Raw genomic sequence first — 23,935 nt, forward strand, 5'->3', positions numbered from 1 at the left:
TCACATCAAGACTCTTAAAACTTTTCAAGAACCTACTTGTGAATAACAAGGGACGACTCATTTCATATACACGGTAAGCTAACGAAAAGTAACTTGATGCACACAACCTCATTACCTAAATTATATTTATTATTTTCATGATTTTATGCTTCTTATGCATGGTCACAGAAGGTTCAATTAAAAATTGCCCCATAACCCACTTTCCGATAAAATATGCTTGTACACTCTCTAATTTCTTTTATATATTAATCATCTTTTTTTGCAGTTTGTAATACAGTACTGTATTTTTACACTTTTGTGTTTTTGTGCAATACATTTCGAAATACATTTCTCCATGCTTCTCTCCTATACAAAACTAATTTCTACATTTTGTAGATTTTTGCATAGGAGTTGATAATAGTAGAATTTTTTTATTTAGTATCTATCTCTCATTTCATTGCATTTCATGATACTGTAAATACTATTACATGTGAAAATATAAAGCCAAAGTTTATATCACAGTTCAAGTGAGTTTAATAGTTCTATTTCAATACAATTTTCAATTGCATTTTTTATCGTGGACATTTCTTTACCTCAAGTTTCAAACGTTACTTGATGCTTTGATTTCTGTATTAGGGAATACATAAAGTACTTGTGTTTTACTAGATCTTAATTTTCTATTATTCCCAATGAAATCCTAATTCATCTCTTGTCATCCAATATACAGTACATGCATGTATACCATACCACTCTTAAACATCATGAGAACACATATGCATATCCATATAAAATACGAACTGTCTGTCTGGTAAAACTGGAAAAATTAAAAAGATGCATAGTTTTTCAATCACAAAACAAGAGATTTGTAAATTTACAAGTATTTTTAGCAGCACTATAAGAAATTTGTTCACTGCAAGCACTATATAAATATTCAAAATAGGAAAAAAGATTGTCCTCAGCTGCTAAGTACTTTGATTTTATACAAAAATAAATACAAACAGCAGAGATGTAACATAGAATACATTACTTTACCTTCAGTAACTACTGTTTAAATCAAGCAATATTCACGATTGAGGCAACAGAAACATGACAGCATCAAATACCTCTGAATCTGAAAATAATCTGGTATAATCCTTATCTGTCCACCTCAGGTTCCACGCGTTAAACTGATAAGCTCTTCATACGGCAAATGGATGCAGTACGATATAACCGTCATAAAAAAAAAAGATCTTTTACAATCCCACTGCATCTCAAACTGAAATTAATAGCTATTTATAAAAAAAAAGGGCCTCCTGAGATCAGATTATACTTCATTAAATGAAATTGCCATAAACACCCGCCCTGCTATATAAAGAAATCAATAGCTTTACATTGTAATATCACTTATGACCATTACAAATAAAAAGCATAAACCCCATCTCACTCATCCACAGAAGTTGTGGAAACCATTAGGAATTAACTGACCCAACAGCCTAGGAGCAAAATAAGTTTTTTTTAAAAACAAGTTGAAAGAACAGCACTCCTAATGAAGCACTTAATGGTTCATTTCACCTAAAGAATTCTTAAGAGCCATTCTCTTCGATGGCATTTCTGTCTATGATGGGCCCAGTATATTCCGCCTGGTCACACCAGAAATCAGAAGGTGAAGGAATACTTACTAACAAAGTCAAACTATCACTTGACAAGTATGGAACATTAAATGATTCAATTTCTTGGTAATAATGACAATCTCTTTCTATACCTAATCGTTTATCGGTACCATACGGAGGGGAAAGAATATCGAGGAATGCGGCGGGGCCGTCAACAGAAAGGATTTCGTGCATATTTTCAGAGTTAGGCGAAAGACGGCAAGCATTATCGCTTGCCGTCACCATAAGTTTCGGATGTTTGGTGGCTGGGCACACTCCCGCAATAGGCCTTGTGTTTAGAATTTCTTGCAGCTTCTCTTCTAAAGACTCTGCATTTGAATGGCTGTAACTCTGAACAGATACCGCACCATGGATGACCTGAAAAATAAAACAAGCTGTTTGTAAGACTATAATCTCTTGAAGTTAAAATGAAAACAAATGACAAATCCACACATACTGTTAACCCTTTTACCCCCAGGCTATTTGGAACTTTCCAACCCCCAGGCGTTTTTTTTTTTAAGCACATTTTGCAATATATATTTATTAAATTGCTCTAACAGCCTTAATTTTCGTCATAAAAAGGTCAGGATGGTCTCATTCTTTTGGAAAATGCCTGAAGTTTCTCATAAAGTTATCAAAAATATGCAAAAAAAAAAAAAAAAGGAAATAGCAGTTTTTTGCAAGGACGTACCAGTACATCCATGGGGGTAAAGGGATGAGTTTTGTGAAACTTACCAGTACATCCATTGGGGGTAAAAGGGTTAAGAGGAATCCCTACAGGGGTACTATACCCTGTATACAGTTCACTTCAGGCAACATTATATGTTTTATTCTTTGTCCATGACTGTATTGTTTTACCTTTGAAACTAGTTGTACAATATCCTTAACAAAGTATTGCTCTAACATTACCTTCTCCCTTGAGAACAAATCCCTCAAGCCCAGACGGTATAATCTTAAATTATGTTTCTTCTATTGTTTCTAAAAAGATTTCCCTCCACAGGATTAAACATGAAATAACTTCTCTCCACCCTTTTGTCTCGTACACTTTCTGTCTGAATTCTCATCTGACCTTGTTCTACATTCATCTATGAAATGGAATGCATTTTAGGGTTAATGCCAAGTACAGGAACCCAAGGAGTCATTTAGCATTTCAGTTATGTTTTTTAATTAATTGTTATGAAGGATCAATTAAGATAGATGAATAATGTATATCGTTGTTTCATAAAACAACAGGTGGTATCCCCTGATCATCTGCACTATTCCTGGATCTTGCCTTAATTTGTCCCACTCACCAGTTTCTGGAGACGAACCATCATCAGAGATTAGTGATGTGATGGTGAACTAATCTCACCTCATTTAAAAATGGTAATACCATTGGAACAGTGTCCTTATTACAAATAAAAGGCTACCTGTAGTCTTCGAGTAGGTATCTTTATTGTAGAGGGAGTTCAAGATTTTCTGGCTAGGGGACCTGACTTTCCTTGTCTACTGTCCACTTCTTTACTAAGTATAGATGGATCTACAGTAGTCTCCGATAAGATCTCATGTTACTACACCACAGAAGCTGAAAGTGAGGCGCATGAATGGGAGTGAGGCCTCCTACGTTTCTATTTCCACTAACAGTTACTGTACCTACCTTGTCAAGCAGCTCTTGAATCACTCAATTCAAGTAAAGTTGCTTTTCATATCAAGAGGTATTCTGTACTTCCTTATAGTCCACAGATGAGACTGATTTAGATTCAGAGAATTCCATCAGGAGTATATCTATCTTCTTAACCCCTATAGGCCATGAAGGACGTCAGAGTCCCAGTGTGTTAGATGAATAAGCAGGCAGATGGGACATCAGCATCCCATGGGGGAATTTGATTCTAAAATCAGACTGAAAAAATGTGCCTGGCAAGGATAATGTGACCAAGTGCCACTCGCACCTATGGGTTAGGTATAATGTTTGCTAGCATATATGGTACCATGCAATGTACCATAACTAATCCTTACTCCATGAGGTATTTGGTCTCATAATTAACTACAGTTAAAATAGACCCAAGAGCCAAAAGAGTTAGTCACTGAGTGTGGGAAAACTTCAGACTAATTTCAACATCTCAACTGATGGTAGTGTAACTCATCTCGAATCAAAACTGTATGTAAAAAGTCCAAATCTTCCTTCTCTTACCACATGAGGTACTCTATTTCATTCTAGCTTTTCATCTCAACATTAAGATACGGATGTTTACAGTCACCAATTTTTGGGTCATTTGCTAATTCACTCTCAAGAAATCAAGATATATTCGGCAAAAAAATTATCATGCCCTATATGAAAATAAAAATTAATTAAAAACTATTATACCATATCTAGCAAGACAAAGTAAAAGAATTATTGTCTAAGTTTATATATTCTTACCTTTAACATGCCAAACATGCCTGGATGATCATGCAATGGCAAGCGGACGCCACGTTTTAGAATAAATACACAAATAGTGACGTCATTATCCTCATAGACTTGCATATACGTGACTGGTGCTCCATCAGTGCTAGGCTGCAACATAGGGTAACGTACAATATATTTTGACCTAAAAGAACAGGCACAATGTACACATCATATAATTTATTTCGGTTGAACTGGGTGAATTAGAATAAAATTATTTTCTTTTGTGTAAACGCCAATGAGAGGTAAGGGGCGGGGCTTAAGGTTTTGTCGAGTAGTGGTGTTCGATATGTATTCATTCTGGCGTTCAAACTTTGCACGGGAAAGTTTGAATTTTTAGGGTATTATCATATACTGTGATAACTGGTATCAAGTTTAGCGGTAACATGTTTTTGAGCATACATGTATATGACAAGCTGCTTGTCTAATGAAAACTTCAGAAGTTTTCAGATGTGGTTGATTATGGAATGTGGAATTAAAATTGTGTGGGAGTGACTTCCTGTAATGCAAGAACGCTAAATGTGTAATGCAAGAACGCTAAATGCAAAAAATAAATATTATTTTGTTCTTTGGTTGTTTATTATTTCTTATTAAGTGGGATTACAAAAGAACAACAATTTTTCTTTTTAGCTTTGAATACCGCATGAAGGATAATTTTTACTAAATCCTGTTTTAAAGTCAATGCCAATAGCAGTTATAAAAATAAATCAATATATGTAATCTTTACACAGGAATTGGTACTATCATATTTTCAAAATTATCAAATAAACTCTTGGAATTCATGTGATGTTTATTCTTTAAAGAGCTTTGAGTAAAATTTTATAAAAGATTAAATTTATAAAAATTAAACTTACCATGATGTTTGCAAAATGACAAATTTTTAAAGTAATGTTTATTTTTCTTATCTATACAAACCAGAGTTCTTCTCATAGGGGAATGATAACAGCGAGGCTGGGCATATGGCATTTACAAATTATAATGAGGTGTCAACAACCAACAGATATCCTGCCACTGGCTCACTGACAAACCACTTAGACAGCAGCTGAGACTTTTGAGAGGGTTGGTACTGGTAGGAAAGTATGAGCCATCACCTGGAAGTCCTGTTGGGGGAACAAGGACATTGTATCCACCACTGATGAGTTCCGTAACAAAAGGGCAGCTTTCCATCCTACAAGGTTGGAGAAGCAACCTGTTACTGCATCTCTCCGTTTGAGGACCCAGTTCACCCACTGGTTGGCCAACTGGCTCACTAAGAAGGCAACAGCCTCCGCACCAAAGAGAATGAGGTCAGTAAATTGCCTCTTCAGGTTGTCTGAGGTAAAGTGGGACATCGCAAAATGGGCTACCGGCCCTGACCCAAGGGTCAATCTATGAAGTAGCCTCGAGGCTAGCCGTGTATGCCGATTCCATTCCTGTGGACTCAGATGCCAAAAAAAGGTACCCTCATATTTCACCTTCTCCACCGATGATCCCTTTTTCAGCTCCTCAATCACGTCATCGATTGCCAGATGGGTAACATCTTCTGGGACATAGAAACTCGGTTGTCTAGAAAGCACTGGAGAAAGAACCTTGTAGGACTGACTTGACTACAGAGAGTTCTTTGGTCATGCAACTTGGAGGTAAGCCTTGTTCATAATTGCCCCTGCTAATCTGGACCAAGGTAATTTGAAGTTCAGGCTAGAATCTTGAAAAGTGCCATAGCATAGGTCGATTAATGTGACACCTTCTTCAATGGGCTCGGATGACACCTCACTGAGCTTATCAAGCTCTCTGATTACTGTAGTGCCAAGAACTTGCGGAAGGTCGATTCTGTCTGAGTCATCTGCCTAGGCCGGCAGAGGACCCTAATCTGGAGAGTGACCTTTCTGGAATTGAACATTTTCTTGGACCTGGTGTTCTTATTTCTGAGTCATGAATCATAAGCAGCTATAAGAAATGGACGAGTGCTGGCTAGTTTGGCCTTTTTCTCTATATGTTTAATGGGGGCTTGGGCATAGTAACTTATATATCAGTCGATTAAAATGTAAAGTATTTCTCTAACTTTTTCACTTTAACTGCATTGTTTGTTTACATCAAGGAGACTGATGGCTAGTTATAAGCATTGCGTACGCGTTGCTTGTGTTCGCTTGTGCAAGCTGTTTGGTTTTTGGTATGACATGATCATTACCTGTCTTTCAGAAACAATTATGAACTTCCAAATATTTATGCACATGTTCCCAGATGTTGCTCTACAACAGATATGTCGTAACTCGTACAATACCTCTCTGCTATTTAGAAAAGTATGCCCGTTTCGGGTAATGCGTGGGTGGCTGAGTCGCCGATTTTTTGTCTGCCAAAATACTTGGCCACTCAGCTAACGCATGTAGCACAACATGCGCCACTTGGAAGAACAAAGAAACAATAAAATCACAAATTTTAAGTAATTTGTATTTTTTCTAACAGTACTTACTGTACCTCAAACAACTTTCTTAGGAGTATCTGGGATCTCCTCCCAACCGACCAGAATTTTATGTAGTTTACCTTATCTCCGTTTTCTAAGCGGGGGAACCTCTGGCGGAGGGATACGCGCCATGAGGCGACCCGGGGTCAGAGAGCGTGCTCGCTCAGGTCTCGACCTCCAGTAAGTTTTCTGGTCACGACTTGATAACACAACGCGCTCTCTTCACCCAGTGCGACCCTCTGTGTCCCCCGGCCCTTTGTCTCACGCGGTACCCACATGGTCCCTTCGTGTTCAAACCTTACCTTATCCTACCTTTCCCTCTATGTTCCTGTGTCGATTGGTGCTTTTGTGTTGCGTAATGGAGCATCCCCGCCGTTGCCCTGGGCTTATGGCCGGTAAATCTTGTGGGGCCTTTCTTTCCAAGCCAGAAGTCGACCCCCACTCTTTGTGTTCGTCGTGTAGGGGCAGTGTGTGTTCCCATACAGCCACGTGTCCGGAGTGCGAGTCCTGGAACGAAATTCAGTGGGTGCGCTACGGCACTAAGAAGAAGAAGGCGACCAAGAGATCGCCGAAGAAGTCCAGCTTTGCCTCGCCCTAGCGTCGCCCGATGCCTCTTCGGAGAGGGGTTCTCTGCCGCCTTCCCCTACACAGAGTAGGGGACGATGTAAGTCCATTGCGGGGAAGCGGCCCATTGCTCTTCCCCAGGAGTCTGTGATGTCTGTTGGTGGGGATATTGTGTCGGTTCAGTCAAGTGGGGGGGGCTGAGGCAGGGACGGGAGTGTGTTCGGGAGACAAACAGAACAACCAGTTCGACTAACCTCAAGTAGCCGAACTGGTGGTGGTTGTTGCGGTTGGAATGAAGGTGAAAACCGGTTGAATCACGTCATTTACTACAGGAAAACATATATTTTCTGTTAAAATGTTTAAATATAATGGCTCTTGTTACGCCGTGGGCTCGCTTCGCTCGCCAGAAAACAAAATCATCAAGCTCGTATGTACTGGCAAGCGGTAATGTTGAGCTGCGCAAGTTAACATTAGCAATGTTGCACTTGCATTAGCAACTCTAAATATGATTCTTGTTCCGCCACTGGCTCGCTTCGCTAACATAAGCAATGTTACGTTAACATATATATATTTCTGAAACTATTCCTTTGCGACAGGAACGAGTGTCATTTTTGAAGAGAACAGACATTTTTCTATAAAAAAAAAAATAGGTTTTTTTTGGTAAAGTTTTACTGTATTACAGATTGTCATTTCGGACAGAACATATATGTTTTCCTGTAGTAGGTAACGTGATTTGAACGAATTTGACCTTCATTTCAACCGCAAACAAACAGAACAACCAATTCGACTAACTTTAAGTAGCCGAACTAGTTGCTGTTATTACGGATGAAATGAAGGTCAAAACCGGTTAAATCACGTTATTTTCTACAGGAAAACATATATATTCTGTTAAAATGTTTAAATACAATGTCTTTTGTTATATGTATTCTATTAAAATGTTTAAATATTATGACTTGTTCAAATTCCGTGTCACTTCACTCACGTATGCACAGAGAACGATAGCATTAGCAATGTTACCAATGATACACAGCGTTACCAACGTTACGGTGGCATTGCTAACGTTAGCAATCCTACGGTAATATTATCATGTGTTTTTTAAAGAATTTTTCCATATACCCTTTACACAATATATAAAAAGGTACAAAAAATGGGGTACAGAACCTAACAAACCCACCTACCCTAACCTAGAAGTTCCCAGGTCACAAACCCAATATAATGTCTTTTGTTATGTATATATATCATGTTAATCCGTGTCACTTCACTCACGTATATACTGCGAACGATAACATTAGCAACGTTACCAATGATACAGCGTTACCAACGTTACGGTGGCATTGCTAACGTTAACAACGCTACAATATTAGAATGTGTATTTTAAAGCATTTTACCATATACCCTTTACACAATATATAAAAAGCTATAAAAGGGTACAGAACCTTACAAACCCACCTAACCTAACCTAGAAGTTCCCAGGTCACAACCCCTACCCGGGGCCGAGCCCTAGGACCCCCTTCCCAGGTCACTACCCCTACCTGGGGGCAAGCCCCTGGACCCCCTTCCCAGGTCACTACCCCTCCCCGGGGGCAAGCCCCCGGACCCCCTTTCCAGGTCACCAACTTGTACTGGCAAGAGGTCATGATGAGGTTAGCACTATAAAAACATTAAAATTAAAGAAATGAATGACTTACTTTTATGATCGGCGTTTCTTCTTGGTTTTAGATACCTTAGTTTGGGTATTGCAGCAATTTACGTGAATGTCTTTCCTGTACGATAGGAGGGAATGTCTTTCCTGTACGATAGGAGGGAATGTCTTTCCTGTACGATAGGAGGGAATGTCTTTCCTGTACGATAGGAGGGAATGTCTTTCCTGTACGATAGGAGGGAATGTCTTTCCTGTACGATAGGAGGGAATGTCTTTCCTGTACGATAGGAGGGAATGTCTTTCCTGTACGATAGGAGGGAATGTCTTTCCTGTACGATAGGAGGGAATGTCTTTCCTGTACGATAGGAGGGAACGCCACTTGGGGCACTGTAAACGTTGAGGTATTACATTGTGTGATTTAAGGAAATTATCAACATTGGATGACGTATCAAAAAAATCACCATGAAATTTAGCAAATGCTTTTAAGTATGGAATACTGCAGCCATTACAAGTTTCTATAACTTCCTCCATCGCAAAATACGAAAAAAAAAATCTCACTTGAAATAATGAACATCTGACTAGGACAAAGGTTTCCAGGGAAAAGGATTTGGTGTAAGGGGAATGAATAGACCACTTGAAGAGGTAAGGGAAGGGGGTAGGGAAATATTAACCCCCACCCCCCTTGTGCAAACTTTACATACGTATGGGTTCGTGATTGGTTAACAGGAAAACAACGGAGTCTAGAGGGAAAACATGAATGAACTAGAATGGGAAACTTGTCCAGAGCAAGTATTTATGTGAAATCAGGGTGTCACAAGGTAATAACAAAATGAATTAAAGTAATATAGGAAGGTAAAATGGTATGTATGATAAATAATATTTAATGGGAATATAAAATGGGGTGATTTTATAAGGTAGAGGATAATAAAACATGTACAGTAATACTGGGGTCAATCGTAATATGTTTATAAGGGTACTGTATTACATAAAAAGAATGGTATAGTTGAACTGGATCAAGTAATAGACTTGAACAAAGCTGGTGGAGAAGACGAATAGTTACATTTCACGATTAGAGAAGAAGAAATCCTATTGGTGGAGGAAAAGGCTCTGCGCAGGGAGGTGGGGTTTTTGCGCAGGTCAAAACCTGCTATGTACAAACAAACGAATGGGAGCGAACACGACCGGCAAGTAGAACGAGAAAAATTAAATGAAAAACACTACTAATGTTAGCATGTTACGCTAATATTGCCGCAGCTCTACATCACACGTTGGCAGCTCTGGTTACCGTATTTTTTCATGAGACATAGCCTTTGCAACGGCGCCTCCAAAGTTTATCCAGTTATACTGTTTTGTCTTTTCCTCCGTTAATTATCCATCCAAGAAGGTAATGTATAGAAAAGAAAAGGCTTGTTTTACGTTTATATATCGTTTCCCCACCCAAAACTCCGAGTTCCCACTGGGGGCCCCCTATTATCGTAGGATATAGATATATATATATTTCAGAAACTATTCATTTGCGACGGGATTGAGTGTCATTTTCAAAGAGAGCGTAATTTTTTCTATAAGAAAAAGTAGTTTTTTTCCTAGGTTACATTGCCCTGTAATACAGTAAAATATCATTTTTTCCCCTAGGTTACATTACCCTGTAATACAATACAATAATAACCATCCATTTCCTTAGGATACATGTACCTTTGCTGTCTCACAGGATGTAGACACAGGAGAGGGGGTTCCCAGCCCCCTCGTTCCGTCCCTTTTAGTCGCCTCTTACGACACGCAGGGATAACGTTGGCGCTATTCTAATTTTTATATGCCCTCGCGGCCACAGGTCCCCTTTTTTTTGTTTTGTTTCATTTGTTGATGTCGGCTACCCCCCAAAATTGGGGGAAGTGCCTTGGTATATGTATGTATGTACATGTACCTTTACTCAGAAAAAATTACAGCATCAACTGGGTAACATTACGAGAAAATGATTGTGGTTCGAGGAAATAATACTAGGATTTATGGGTAATGTAGCATAAGTGGTAAAATTATAGTTATGGACGGGACAATCTTTTGAGCAGTAACTATAATAAAACAGCGTAAGTATAAAATTATAGTTACGGACGGGACAATCATTTGAGCAGTAACTATAATAAAACAGCGTAAGTATAAAATTATAGTTACGGACGGGACAATCTTTTGAGCAGTAACTATAATAAAACAGCGTAAGTATAAAATTATAGTTACGGACGGGACAATCTTTTGAGCAGTAACTATAATAAAACGGCGTAAGTATAGAAAAAGCTTTTTGACTACGGTAGGTCTGGCCTCCAAATTCTCAGGCAAACGACACCTACCCCTCAGAAGACTACTAAAAATGGTAATTAGTAAGAAAATGTAACTATATGAAAGCTTACAGACAAATAATAAGTATGCAATTAGCTTAGCCTGAAATCAACTGCAGTACGACACGCAAACTTACATTGAACTGGCCACGGTCACTGAGCAGCCTGTGGTCTAAATTGATATCCTCTGGCGTAATTCTGTTAACCAAGTTGTAAAGCTGTTCATAACGGCTGTTAAATACTGCTTCGGGCACTTGGGGCTCTCTTTTGAAAGTGCGAATTGCAAGTCTGCCAATTTGTTGTATGAGTGACGTCATTATTTGTGCAATTCTCCAACAATTTGGTGTTTCCCCACGAAAGCCAAAATAACAAATGCGTGCGTTCGATTCCAAATGAATAAAAAATTTAATAATAAAGATGACTATTTAACATTATGAATCTTATATTATTATATTATAAATTATCATTTAAAATTTTAGATAGTTAAAATTAAAAATTATCGGTGTATTTATTCTAAAATTGTGAGGAGTATCTGATTTACTTTAAACTCGAATGAAAAATCAGCTGTTTTGTGTTACTTTAGGGTTGAGATACGTGACAAATAAATCTTATATTATTCTATTATAAATTATCCTTTAAAATTTTAGATAGTTAAAATTAAAAATTATCTGTTTATTTATTCAAGAATTGTGAGGAGTATCTAGTTTACTTCAACCTCGAAGGAAGAATCAGCTGTTTTGTGTTACTTTAGGGTTGAGATACGTGACAAAATCCGATTTTCAATGTCATGACATTACTAGCATTGATTCTAAAAATCGTTACAACGTTACGAAATACAAGATTATTATATTTATAATTCTCTAGTTAATAATTATAATTGTTTCAATATAATGTCTCGAAATGTCATTTTTTAAAAAATCTGGTATCAGTTCACATAACATTTCACGATGGCTCAAATAAATAAATTGTTACAGTTTGTGTGTTTTAATCAATAACTTTCACTTCAAATTTTAAGATTCAAATAAAAAAGCATCCCATTTTTTATCGTTGTGGTAATTTTCTCTTATTTTCCTTATAATTTGGTAGATAGATTATTTGAGAATTAACATATAATGGTCATTGTGCTGGGGATGTATGTCATAGACCAATTTAAATACTGACATATAGACATTCCTTTATCTAAAATGTATAGTTATTATTCACAATTAAATGTCAAAGAGATCATGTGATAATAATAATAATAATAACGATACTATTGCAATTATTATTATCATCTTTGCATGATTAATAAGTGATAATTGTTACTTAATAATGATGACATTGTAAACTTTTGTTGATCATGAGGAAGTTGAAATAGTAAAATCTTAGTTTTTTTCCTTTCTTTTTTTATCTGTGCCTTAGCAATGATGACAGGAGGTTTCTCTTTACAATCTTTCTAAAGATAATAAATAATAATCAGCCACGATAGCAAAGCCTGCCCTTATGGGAGAGGTTATTTCAACATTCTCAAACTGATAAGAATTCATTAAACAATATCTCCTATAGTCACTTATTATTATTATTATTATTATTATTATTATTATTATTATTATTATTATTATTATTATTATTATTATTATTATTATCAGCTAAGCTACAACCCTAGTTGGAAAAACAGGATGCTATAAGCCCAAGGGCTCCAATAGGAAAAAATAGATCAGTAAGGAAAGAAAACAAATAGGAAGTAAATAAACTATATGGAAAGTAAGGAATAAAGAATATAGTATATCCTAAGATCAGTATCAATGATAAAATAGATATGTGATATGTAGAATATATAGAGAGAGACTCCTGTCAGCCTGTTCAACATAAAGAATCATCCGATGCAAGTTAGAACTTTGATTCAACTGCCTGAATAGGAAGATAATTCTACAATCTAATTTGGAAGATCATTCCACAATTTGATTGGGAAGTTCATTCCGCAATCTGATTTGGAAGATCATTCCAAAATTTGATTGGGAAGTTCATTCCTATATCTGATTAGAAAGATCATTCCACAATCTAATTTGGAAGATCATTCCACAATTTGATTGGGAAGTTCATTCCGCAATCTGATTTGGAAGATCATTCCACAATTTGATTAGGAAGTTCATTCCTATATCTGATTAGAAAGATCATTCCACAATCTAATTTGGAAGATCATTCCACAATTTGATTAGGAAGTTCATTCCGAAATCTGATTAGGAAGATCATTCCACAATTTGATTTGGAAGTTCATTCCGCAATCTGATTAGGAAGATCTTTCCATAATCTGATCACAGTTGGAATAAAACTTTTAGAATATTGCATAGTTTTGAGCTTTATTATGAAGAAGGCAAGCATGTTGATATTAACTGCATACCTAGAGTACTATGTAAAGAATGGTACATACTTGAAAGATCCAAATGCTTAATTTGCAGATCAGGAATAATGAATTTAATATTGATCTATTAAGTATATTCTCTTTCTCTCCATCTCTAAAAGATGGGTAAAACTTATAGAATTTGATTTTTCTTGATAAATCATGAGCCTGAATTCTTTTATATATTCAAAAAGGGTATGACACCAGAATAAGAAACAATAAGGCTGGAAGTTTTATGGAATATTTGATTATCTGATAACTTTATTTCTAGGAACCTCACTGAGTTTCACCTTTTCTTCCTTGACGTTGTCTTGCGTTGAGGTCCATCTTCAAAATTAAAATCTCCCATTTCCCCTCACTACTCTATTATACTAATAAATGTGTCATACATACACACACACACACACACACACACACACACACACACACATATATATATATATATATATATATATATATATATATATATATATGATATATATATATATATATATATATATATATATATATATATATATATATATATATATATACATATATGTGTGTGTATTGTATAAATTCGGGGTAGGAAGAGAAGATGATGGATTGACGAACTAAGAAAGTCTGCCTGCATCAAAAGACCATAAAGAGATGCAAGGAGGGACATGTCTAAGGCATTTGTTCTGCAGTAGACTATCAATGGCTGATGATATGTATAACAAAATATTTTCTACTCTACTCAACATTTCCATTTTCATATTTGTAATACAGTAATCTAAAACAAATGATCACCATGTATTTAAATAAATTGTTAAATCGTTAAATATGAACATTTAAGTTTATTCTTTTTCTCTGTCTCTAAAATAAGGGTAAAGGTTATGGAATTTAAAGGTTATTAATTTACCATACACTCGAATTTTGTTTATCTAAAGAGAGTATGACTATAGAATAAAAAATAAAGCTGGAATTTTCATAAAATATCCGATCATCTGATAACTTTGTTTCTACGAAACTTATCTGAGGTTCCTGTCTTCTTCATTGAACCTCGCTTGCATCAACATAATTTTCAAAATTTAAATTTCCCATTTTTCCTCACTGCCTTATAATACTATAGCCAAATATATGGTTTGTATGGCCAGAAGGGTGGCTCAGGCTTGAGCATTCTCGTTGAGCACATTGCTGCCGGACCGTCTGTCAGCAATCTGCTTCTTCAGATTGAGGTTGCATATCAGAACATATCTTCTCAGACAACTAATTTTGGGATTAAGTGCCCAAGACCCAACATGCTTTAGCTAATTGCATGGAGACTATTCATTGTATTTTCAGAGAAAAAGGGTTTTTTAGACCCTTAAAATAGTGTATTTAAGCTTCAAATAAACTTTCTACAAATAATCTGTATCAAAGGCAGTAACGTATATACTGTATTTTGATTAGTACATATACAGGAATGTTCAGTTCTTGGCAGACAATATTTTCTAGTGTTGTTTCCTTTCTAGGAGTTGGAGCTGCCAGTTGATATAAGATTGCTTACCCAGCTATAGCAAAGTTAGTGCATAAACCTATGTATGAGGAGCTCCAGAACTTTGCCATTACACATCAATAGAGGTAGGAGGGTGTTCACAAAACTAGCAAAATCAGTGATCAAACAAGAGTACTGCATGCAGGGAGTTCTGTTCATAGCCAATTTGGACAATTGGCAAGCTTAGGCATAAACAAAAGTATTATGCCTTACATACACAAATCCTGTCCTTCAAGATCTAGGATTTCAGATCAACTACAATATCTAGACTAGTTCTAGAGGATATTCAAAATGATATCCATGCTAGGCCTTTCAAAGGCCTCTCAGAAAAGTATCTTATGCATGGTCACTGTTTTTTTTTCCAAAATAATTTTCCTCCAGACAGCAACTGGAAAAGCTCTTAGGCCTCCTCCATGACGGGTTAGGAGGGAGTGTTCGGAAAATGATCCCCCTCTGTTTGCAGCATTTCACATAGATGCATTATGTTGGGATTGAGGGCTAAGATTCCTGACACTGAAGAAGCTCAGTTTACGCAGGAGGATTTGGTTAAAGAACTCTAAATGCAATGATCCGTCCAATTATGAAGTTCCACCAGGAGCAGGTTATGCCTCATCGAAAAATACATTACGAAAACTCAAGCACAGAACATTAATCTTGAAAAAGGAAGAATGAAACCAGTAGTTTTAGATTGCTTCATACAATAGAATTTTGACAAAGTGATGATAACATAAACTAAGACTACTTACTACATAGTACAGCACTATATATACCAATATATATACCAATTCATTCCATCAGATTTTTTGTGGCAATACAGCAAGTGATTCCACAAAGGCCATATAAATATAGCACAAAAATCATGACTAGAAGGTTGGAAGAGACTGAAATGAGTACGTATTAGAGCAATATCTCGACATTCTCTAGAAAAAAAAGCTTAAAAACAATGTTTAGTAATAAACTGGTACTAAATTAACATAACACTTGGAACGTTAGCATTATCCACGCATAATAAAAATAAAATATTCCTCAATCATACCTCAGGTGCTAAAATAAATCATCGTCTTAAGATAAAGGCACTCTGTACTCATGAAGACAATTTTATATTTGCTAAAATATTGCACATCATTGAAATATTAACATATTCTCTATTTTATCCTAAAATTATCTTCCATAAAAATTGGTATAACATTAAGTACTATTTGAACAATTAGGTGAGCACATCATTTGCAATTTTAAAACGCCCCCACAATCAATTGTAAATGTGCTATAAAACATTTACTGATAAAAGATCCCTCAAGGACAATCTCTTCATCAAAGTACTATATCTGGTTTGAATCCTTAAAAGCTACAATTTAGCTGTATGGCCCTTCTCATTACATTAATATCTTTGGTGCTAAATCCAAGGTTGATTATGTTTAGTGGTTCTACAAACTTTGGGATTTCTCATACTTAACGAGATACATACATGGGGAAACTATTTAAGAGGATCATAAACTCTTATATAGCAGTTCCCTATTACAGAACAACCATTTTCATTCAGTATTTACTTCAATAAATATAATTAACCTGTAGAATACTCTTCTAAAAACAACAACCAACAGAAAATTTAATGAAATTTTAGTTAAACATCACTGCAATTTGTCATGTAAAAAAAATCTCCGGTAAAAATCAAAGGTAAAAAAAGGAATAAAATCATCAGTATATAAAAATGTGCTAATCAATTCGACACAAAATTTGGTTAAGCATTCAATTTACTTAGTTACACCCTCAAAGCCTTACAAACCGAACTCTTCACTTTGAAGTGCAGTACCATTTCTTTCTGGTTGCTGGTTACACCCTTGAAGTGTTACAAACCAGACTCTTTACTTTGAAACACCATCTATTTCCGGCTGGTATTGCTTCAAATTCTTGGATAAGGTTTCAGCCAACTGCTGGGTTGAAGCACAGATAACCCGACGCCGCATAAGGTCGAATGGGCCACCTACAAATAGGGAAGCACAGGAATAATAGGTGTTAACAATGACAAAATATATAAAAAGTAAATCAAATGTTCGTATCCAATTCCAAAAACTTGAAATATATATGAATTGAGTATATTTTACCTTTAGAGCCAAGTTAGTAAAGTGTTCCCGTCTATAGTCCATTTCTTTTAGCGAGGCATATTTACACCGACTAGCAGCAGTGCCCTTTTAGCTCGGAAAAGTTTCCTGATCGCTGATTGGTTGGACAAGATACTGTAATTCTAACCAATCAGCGATCAAGAAACTTTTCCGAGTTAAAAGGGCACCGCTGCGAGTCGGTGCAAATCTGCCTCGCTAAAAGAAATGGACTATAGTTACTCTGTTTTTATAATGTTATATAACAAAACTATGTAATCCTGTAGTCAAATAATTGCAAATTGGCTAAATTCTGATTGTATAGTGAACTGATACAATTTCAAGTAGGTAGATGACAGGTCAAAGTGTTATCTAATGAATATTTTGTAATTGTTTTGGCGAAAGTAAAAGTAAGGATGCGAGTTTTGAATGCTTCGAATGCGAGAGGCCTTCCAGGAATGACTGTACAGTAGAGTATATGGATAAAGATTATGAGTGAGATGCTATATACTGTAAGATGGCTGGTAATGAAAGAATACAGCATACAAGAATTTAAGAAAAAAAGCCAAGACAGTCAAGAAAACAGCCATGAGCTAGTGAATTACTTCTAAAGAAAGCTGAAAAGGTATTTCATACGAGGGAAGGTATTTCATACATGAGAACAAATGCACATCATGACAAAAGACAGGCAGAAATATAAGGGCTCTTGAGTTTGATATTCAGATGTTGTGGAGGTAAGTACTATAAGGAGAGAAGGAAAACTTTACAAAGGCCTAAATAGAATTTTCATAAAATTTATAATTTTGACACTTATCTGCACGTCGATGTGCTAATATCCTTGAACAGTGAGTTTTTTTCCTTAAAAATAAAAGTTTTCTTTGTCTCTCTTATATCCCACCCCTCCAAGGAGCTAGTCAATATCTGACCACTCTCTACATGGAGGAGGAGACAACCTGCTAAGGTCATCACACTAAATGCATCATTCTTATCAAAGTTGTGGAAGACCTCTACAACAACTACTATAGAAAGCACTTTTAATGTTTTCATACATTTAGAAGAACCTTATTATAGATGGAAGTTCTTAAAAAGTTGAAAGAAACTTGTATGCAAAATCTAAAAGAGAAAGGTCATGATATTAGAGCAGTGGCTACTACTTTGAACTATACCAGAAATTTATCCTTGAAGAGAGTTTTAAATGTATCCAAGTGGGCATTGTGCTTCAGCATTGGCTAATCATTATTTGAGAAAATCTACGTTTAATTTTGATGAACGTTGGACCTTTGGCTCAGTGGATAGCTATATGGAAGTGAGCAATTTATAATGTATTTCTCAAATTAATGTTTCAAGTTAGATAGAAATTCAATCTTAGAGATATAGGAGTTACCTTAGACCATCTATCAATTTCTGTCCTCATTTGAGATTTTTTTGAGAGGTTGTTTTTACCCTAATTTGGTTGATACCAAATTTATGTCAAGGTAAGATTACTTTAGAAAATCTTGGTTTTATATAATTGACTTGTGTTAAACTGGGTTTACTTTCCCAGAGTACCACTTTCCCTTCTTCCTTGTCAACATATTTTTCAGTCTATGAATCTTCCAACTAGGGTTGTAGCTTAGCTTCTAATAATAATAGTGATAATTTGTTAACACGAGACACTCTTTGCATGGTCTTGGAAGGTAAAGTAGGACACCTTGAGATGTTTGCAAGGTTCAAGATCAACCCTATAGTCCATTTCTTTTAGAGAGTCATATTTGCACCGACTCGCAACGGTGCCCTTTTAGCTCGGAAAAGTTTCCTGGTCGCTGATTGGTTAGAATTATCTTGTCCAACCAATCAGCGATCAGGAAACTTTTCCGAGCTATAAGGGCACCGCTGCGAGGCGGTGCAAATATGACTCACTAAAAGAAATGGACCATAAGTACTGTACATAACTATTGGGCAGTCTAACCCATGTGCAATGAAGCTAGAGAATTTAGATGAGAATAAAGACTCAAAGTCCAAGAGACAATGACTCTACATACACCTCTGGCATTGCTGCAAAGGGATTGGAGGTACGTGTGAGGATTAAGGGCGATTAGAATTTACCGTATGAACAATAAATCAATTTGTCTTCTGAAGAAAAACCAGAACACGCCTGACTCAACCTAAGTGGTTATTGAGGTCATATCGCTACCTCATTGCAAGAGGGTCGTAACTCCAAATTTGCTAGTTTTGAGTTATATGGTGTACAAGATTGCCGAATTGATTCTACATCTTTTGGTAAAAGAGTCGTGAATCTAGGTGAATTAGCGGCCGAGAGATGGCACTAAGATTGTGAAACATGATCAAATTCATAGGACTTAGCAACTTTCAAATGCGTCTCCTGAAAAATCAGGAATTTGGAGTTACGACCCTCTTGCAATGAGGTAGCGATATGCTGTAATTCAAGGCCTGCTCTTCCCTTTCTCTTTGAAGAATAAAAACCATCATGATTACCAGCAACACATCAATAAAAATGGTGACCTGTACAGTGGACAATATACTACATACAACCGTTAAACAAAAAATCAAACCAAAATAAAAAATTTTAAGTAATCTTCATTTTTCCTAACATACTTACCGAGAACTACTTTCATAGGGTCGCGACGTGTAAACATGTCGCCCTCGTTCTCTATCGATCCTTTGTGTGCGTTCTAAGTGTCCCACGTGTTCCCCGCGTGGTAACTTGTGTTTTCCTGTGTACTTTTCCCGGGTGTTCCTGTGTGTTCACCTTCCACCCGTGTGCTTACCCAGTGTTTTGTGGGACACTTAGAACGCACACAAAGGATCGATAGAGAACGAGGGCTCCCTTTTACCCCCGGGGTATTTGCAAATTTCCCACCCTTAACCCCCAGGGGGTTATTTTTTTCCAAGCACATTTTGCAGTATATTTTATTTAAATTGCTCTAACAGCCTTAATTTTTGTCATAGAGAGGTCGGGTTGGTCTCATTCTCTTGGAAAATGCCTGAATTTTCTCAAAAAATTATCAAAAAATATGAAAAACTAATTTTTATAGCATTTTTTTGCAAGGACGTACCGGTACGTCCATGGGGGTAAAGGGATGGCTTTTGTGAAACGTACCAGTACGTCCTTTGGGGGTAAAAGGGTTAAGCAAAAAATCAAACCAAAATCTAAATACACTGTACTGATTAAAATTATTACAGAAGGAAATTAAAAACTACTTTCTATGAAACGTTAAAAATTAACGCGAAAATGGCAGGGGTAGTAAAGTACCCCAAAAAATACTGTACCTGGAAAAATAAATTTGTTATCGGTGAAAAAATAAGCCACACCCTATTTACTGTAAAGAGACTTTTTCACTTATTAATCTAAAAATATTAATGTGGCTAATTAGGTCATATACTATTGATGAGGCAGGTCAGATATTAAAAGTTGGTTTGTTTGAAATTCTGAGGTACAAAAAGATAGGCATGTGTCAAACAACAGTTAGTGCAATGTATGAACTATTTGCTCCTGCAATCATCCCAATTTACAATCAAAGAGAAGGAAACTAACCCAAACCTGACTTTAAATCAATGAATATGATGTTAGCCACCACTTCCTCTGTAAAATAGCTTTTTTATTAACCCTTTTACCCCCAAAAGGACGTACTGGTACGTTTCACAAAAGCCATCCCTTTACCCCCATGGACGTACCGGTACGTCCTTGCAAAAATGCTATAAATTTTTTTTTTTTCATATTTTTGATACTTTTTTGAGAAAATTCAGGCAAATTCAGGCATTTTCCAAGAGATTGAGACCAACCTGACCTCTCTATGACAAAAATTAAGGCTGTTAGAGCAATTTAAAAAAAAAATATACTGCAAAATGTGCTGGGAAAAAAATAACCCCCTGGGGGTTAAAGGTTGGAAATTTCCAAAGAACCTGGGGGTAAAAGGGTTAATTGAGTGAACTACGATCTTACACAAACTAAGATACAGTACTGTATTAAGATTAGTCAGGTGAACCTACCCTCGGTGTCAATAATGACTCCCCCTGCCTCTTTCACCACCAAATAAGCAGCTGCCGTATCCCATGCATGAATCCCAAATTCATAGTAGGCATCGCCACCTCCCGTGGCTACATAACACATGTTCAGTGCACACGATCCCACGGCACGTAATCTATAGAAAAACAAGCAACGGAAAAAAGTACAAAAACCTTGCAAAGTGGGCAGTGCTTAATGTTGCATGCTGTAGCAATCCCTTACCATAACTTACAGAAATAAGGTGGGTAATTCATAAAATACACGTACAGTATTACTAAAAATGATGTAATCTCTGTGAAGTGCATCGTGCGCTGTTAAGACCGCACTAAAGTTTCTAATTTACACTCTATTTGAAACAAACATTTCAAAATCAAATAGCAGCCATTGTAGTGTAAAAAAGGATGAGGGAAACTAGAATGTTCATTCTGACATGGAACAAGGAGAAATCTCAATCATAATTTGCAGCACAGTCACCTTCTCAATGAAATATAATAATACAATATTCAGTTCTGTGGTATAAAACTAGAATCCATCTGCAAAACTTTACTTTTAACACAATCATTAAATGCAAAAGGCCTCGGGGAAAAAAGGAGAAATCTTTCTGAGCACACAAGCAATTTAGAAAATGTTGAGATTTTCAAAAAATTTTGAATGCTTCCTAATATACAAACTTTGAGTTTTCATATCCTTAAATTCCAAAAACCATTTATTTAACTTAGTCACTGCAATCTCAAAAAACTACATTGATTATGGTGACACTCTGCTGAATAGCTTCAGTGTGACCACAAGAGATATATTGGTAAGTAAACAGGATAGTACTCTTCATAATATAGTTTTGGATGTAAGAAGGATTTTAATTATACAAAAGAAAAACTAAATATATTAAAGTTATTAGTATTATCACAAGCCAAGATGCAATCTTAACCTAAAAAGCAGAGTGCTATAAACCAAAAGGTCCTAATTAGGGAAAGCCGCCCAGTTATGAAATGGAAAGGAGTAAAGAACTATAGAAGAGAAATACAAAAAACTAAACCAAGTTAAGATCAACAATGAAGTAAAATAAGATAAATAAATAATGAAAAGATTTATGTTCACTGATTCAACAGAAAATAATTGCAGACTTTAGCCTTGCAAATACCACTGATTTAACTATTGCTAAAGGAAATTTAAATAAAAGTGTATTTGTTACAGTAATGGTGTATGGGCTGAGGCTTGGGTAATCTAGATGGCTCAGGAAAGTAAAATGAAAGTAGTATCCTCTTGTCCTGGGATGGTTTCAATGCAACCCTTTTTCTAGGGAAGTTTTCAGAGCTATTTTCAATGCTACCTCTTACAGAAAAGACTGCAAACCTGCTGCTTTTTAAAGAATGTTTTCAAACTTCCATCTTTCACGTGAAAGTTTCGAGGCAGTTTATTAACAAGGGATTGCTTTAAACTCTGTATTTTTCCTAGCCACACAAACCTGAGTCCTATAATTAGGGAGACTGATTCAGCACGAATTGGCAAGGGTACGGGGCAAGGAGCACCCATCCCCTTCTTCCAGTCGGAGAGCCTTAACTTTTGACCTTTCAGCCCAGGACTGAGAGGGGTGGTTTAAAGGTAGTTTCATTACTCCACGATTAAAACTGTGGCCAGGAAGCTGTTTACAAACAAACAAACACACTCACAGGCAAACAAACACACAAACAGGGGTGAGAACATAACCTCCTTCCAACTTCGCTGAGGGAGGTAACAAAGGGGCACACAATCAAGACTTCTTTCTTCTAACTAAGAACCCGGGATGTTGGACGAAACGAGATGAACTATGATATCTAATACAGTCTTTAGAATTAGAGTTTAATGAAAGATTGAAAATAGCAATTCAAACAATGGCTAGGTTAAGTAAAATATGGAAATCAAATCACCTGAAATTACATATAAAAATCAGGCTATACAGTATATCAGTTTAGTGAGATCGGTATTACTATATGGACATTACTCGTGGTATGACAATGAAACAATATCCAACAGATTTTGTAGATCTGAGAACAAAGCCCTCAGGAGAATAATGGGAGTTAAATGGTTGGACACAATTAAAAATTAAACTATAAGAGAGATTACTCGATGAGATCATGGTGAGGGGTAGATGGAGATGGCTTGGGTATGCTCTTTGCCCTCCCCAGAGAAGAGAATAGTTCACCAAACTTTCAATTGAGCTCCACAAGGCACTAGAAGAGTTGGAACATCCAGGCCTACATGAATGAGGACTATGAAGCGTGAAATGGGAGATGATGAATGGAGAAGCATCGACTTGAAAGCTCAAGATAGAAACAAATGTCGAAATCTGAGGCCCTTTGTGTCAATAGGCATAGGAGGAGATGATGATGATGAGTATAATTATCGTTGCAACAATTTACATTGCAAGTTCTTGCATTAATATACTGTATTACTAAAAATTCAATTTTAATATTGTACCTCTTCTGTGTGCAAACTGTCATAAAAGAAATGATAATTAACAATTATTTTAAAATATATTCCAACAAATTTCGTTGAGTTTAAGTGGAAACTTTAAAAAAGAAAATTCTTAAAATTGATTGACACATTTAGTTCTATATTCATTTTGCTTTTAAGCTGATTTCTTGCTAAACTAACAAATTGAAAATGAAAAGAATTTTTTATTTTTTATTTATAATTCATTTTTAATTTATTAATACAGCACTATCAATTTTTTCCCAATCTGTCCATATAAATTAGAAATTCAAATATTATAAAATAAAGTAGTACTGTTTAAAAGACAATTTTAATTTTTGTAAAAAAAAAAAAAAAAAAAATGGTAACATTAAGCACCATTGTTGCTGCCCTTTTTCAATTTTTTTTCCTAATGTGAAAAGGATAATCATCTATATTTCAAATTTTGAAAATGGAAATGTTTAAAAGACAATTTTAATTTTTGCAAAAAAAAAAAAAAAATTGG

At 36.0% G+C, this 23,935-nt stretch overlaps 2 protein-coding genes across 4 annotated transcripts in view; both read right to left on the bottom strand.

Annotated features, from left to right (window-relative positions):
- Window positions 1-939: 939 nt before the first annotated feature.
- Window positions 940-11,380, bottom strand: LOC137655604 (2-aminoethanethiol dioxygenase-like). Its single transcript, XM_068389506.1, has 3 exons — window positions 11,140-11,380; window positions 4,006-4,140; window positions 940-1,985 (listed from the first exon to the last, which is right to left on the bottom strand). Exons 1-3 carry the CDS (start codon window positions 11,317-11,319, stop codon window positions 1,542-1,544), a joined length of 759 nt encoding a protein of 252 aa, XP_068245607.1. The 5' UTR covers window positions 11,320-11,380; the 3' UTR covers window positions 940-1,541.
- Window positions 11,381-15,561: 4,181 nt separating this feature from the next.
- The window catches only part of LOC137655605 (inositol monophosphatase 1-like), a 35,099-nt gene continuing 26,725 nt past the window's right edge, over window positions 15,562-23,935 (bottom strand). For 2 of the 3 annotated variants that reach the window (XR_011046837.1, XM_068389507.1), the window contains 2 exons: window positions 20,967-21,118; window positions 15,562-16,861 (listed from right to left, as the gene is read on the bottom strand). Coding sequence is in view for 2 of the 3 variants with exons in the window: in XM_068389507.1 (XP_068245608.1) it covers window positions 16,743-16,861; window positions 20,967-21,118 (271 nt within the window). In the remaining variant the exon portion in view is untranslated. The remainder of the gene's footprint in view (window positions 16,862-20,966; window positions 21,119-23,935) is intronic. The other variant, XM_068389508.1, reaches the window with a different exon arrangement.

Source organism: Palaemon carinicauda, chromosome 16, assembly GCF_036898095.1.
Source record: "Palaemon carinicauda isolate YSFRI2023 chromosome 16, ASM3689809v2, whole genome shotgun sequence".
Classification (NCBI taxonomy): domain Eukaryota; kingdom Metazoa; phylum Arthropoda; class Malacostraca; order Decapoda; family Palaemonidae; genus Palaemon; species Palaemon carinicauda.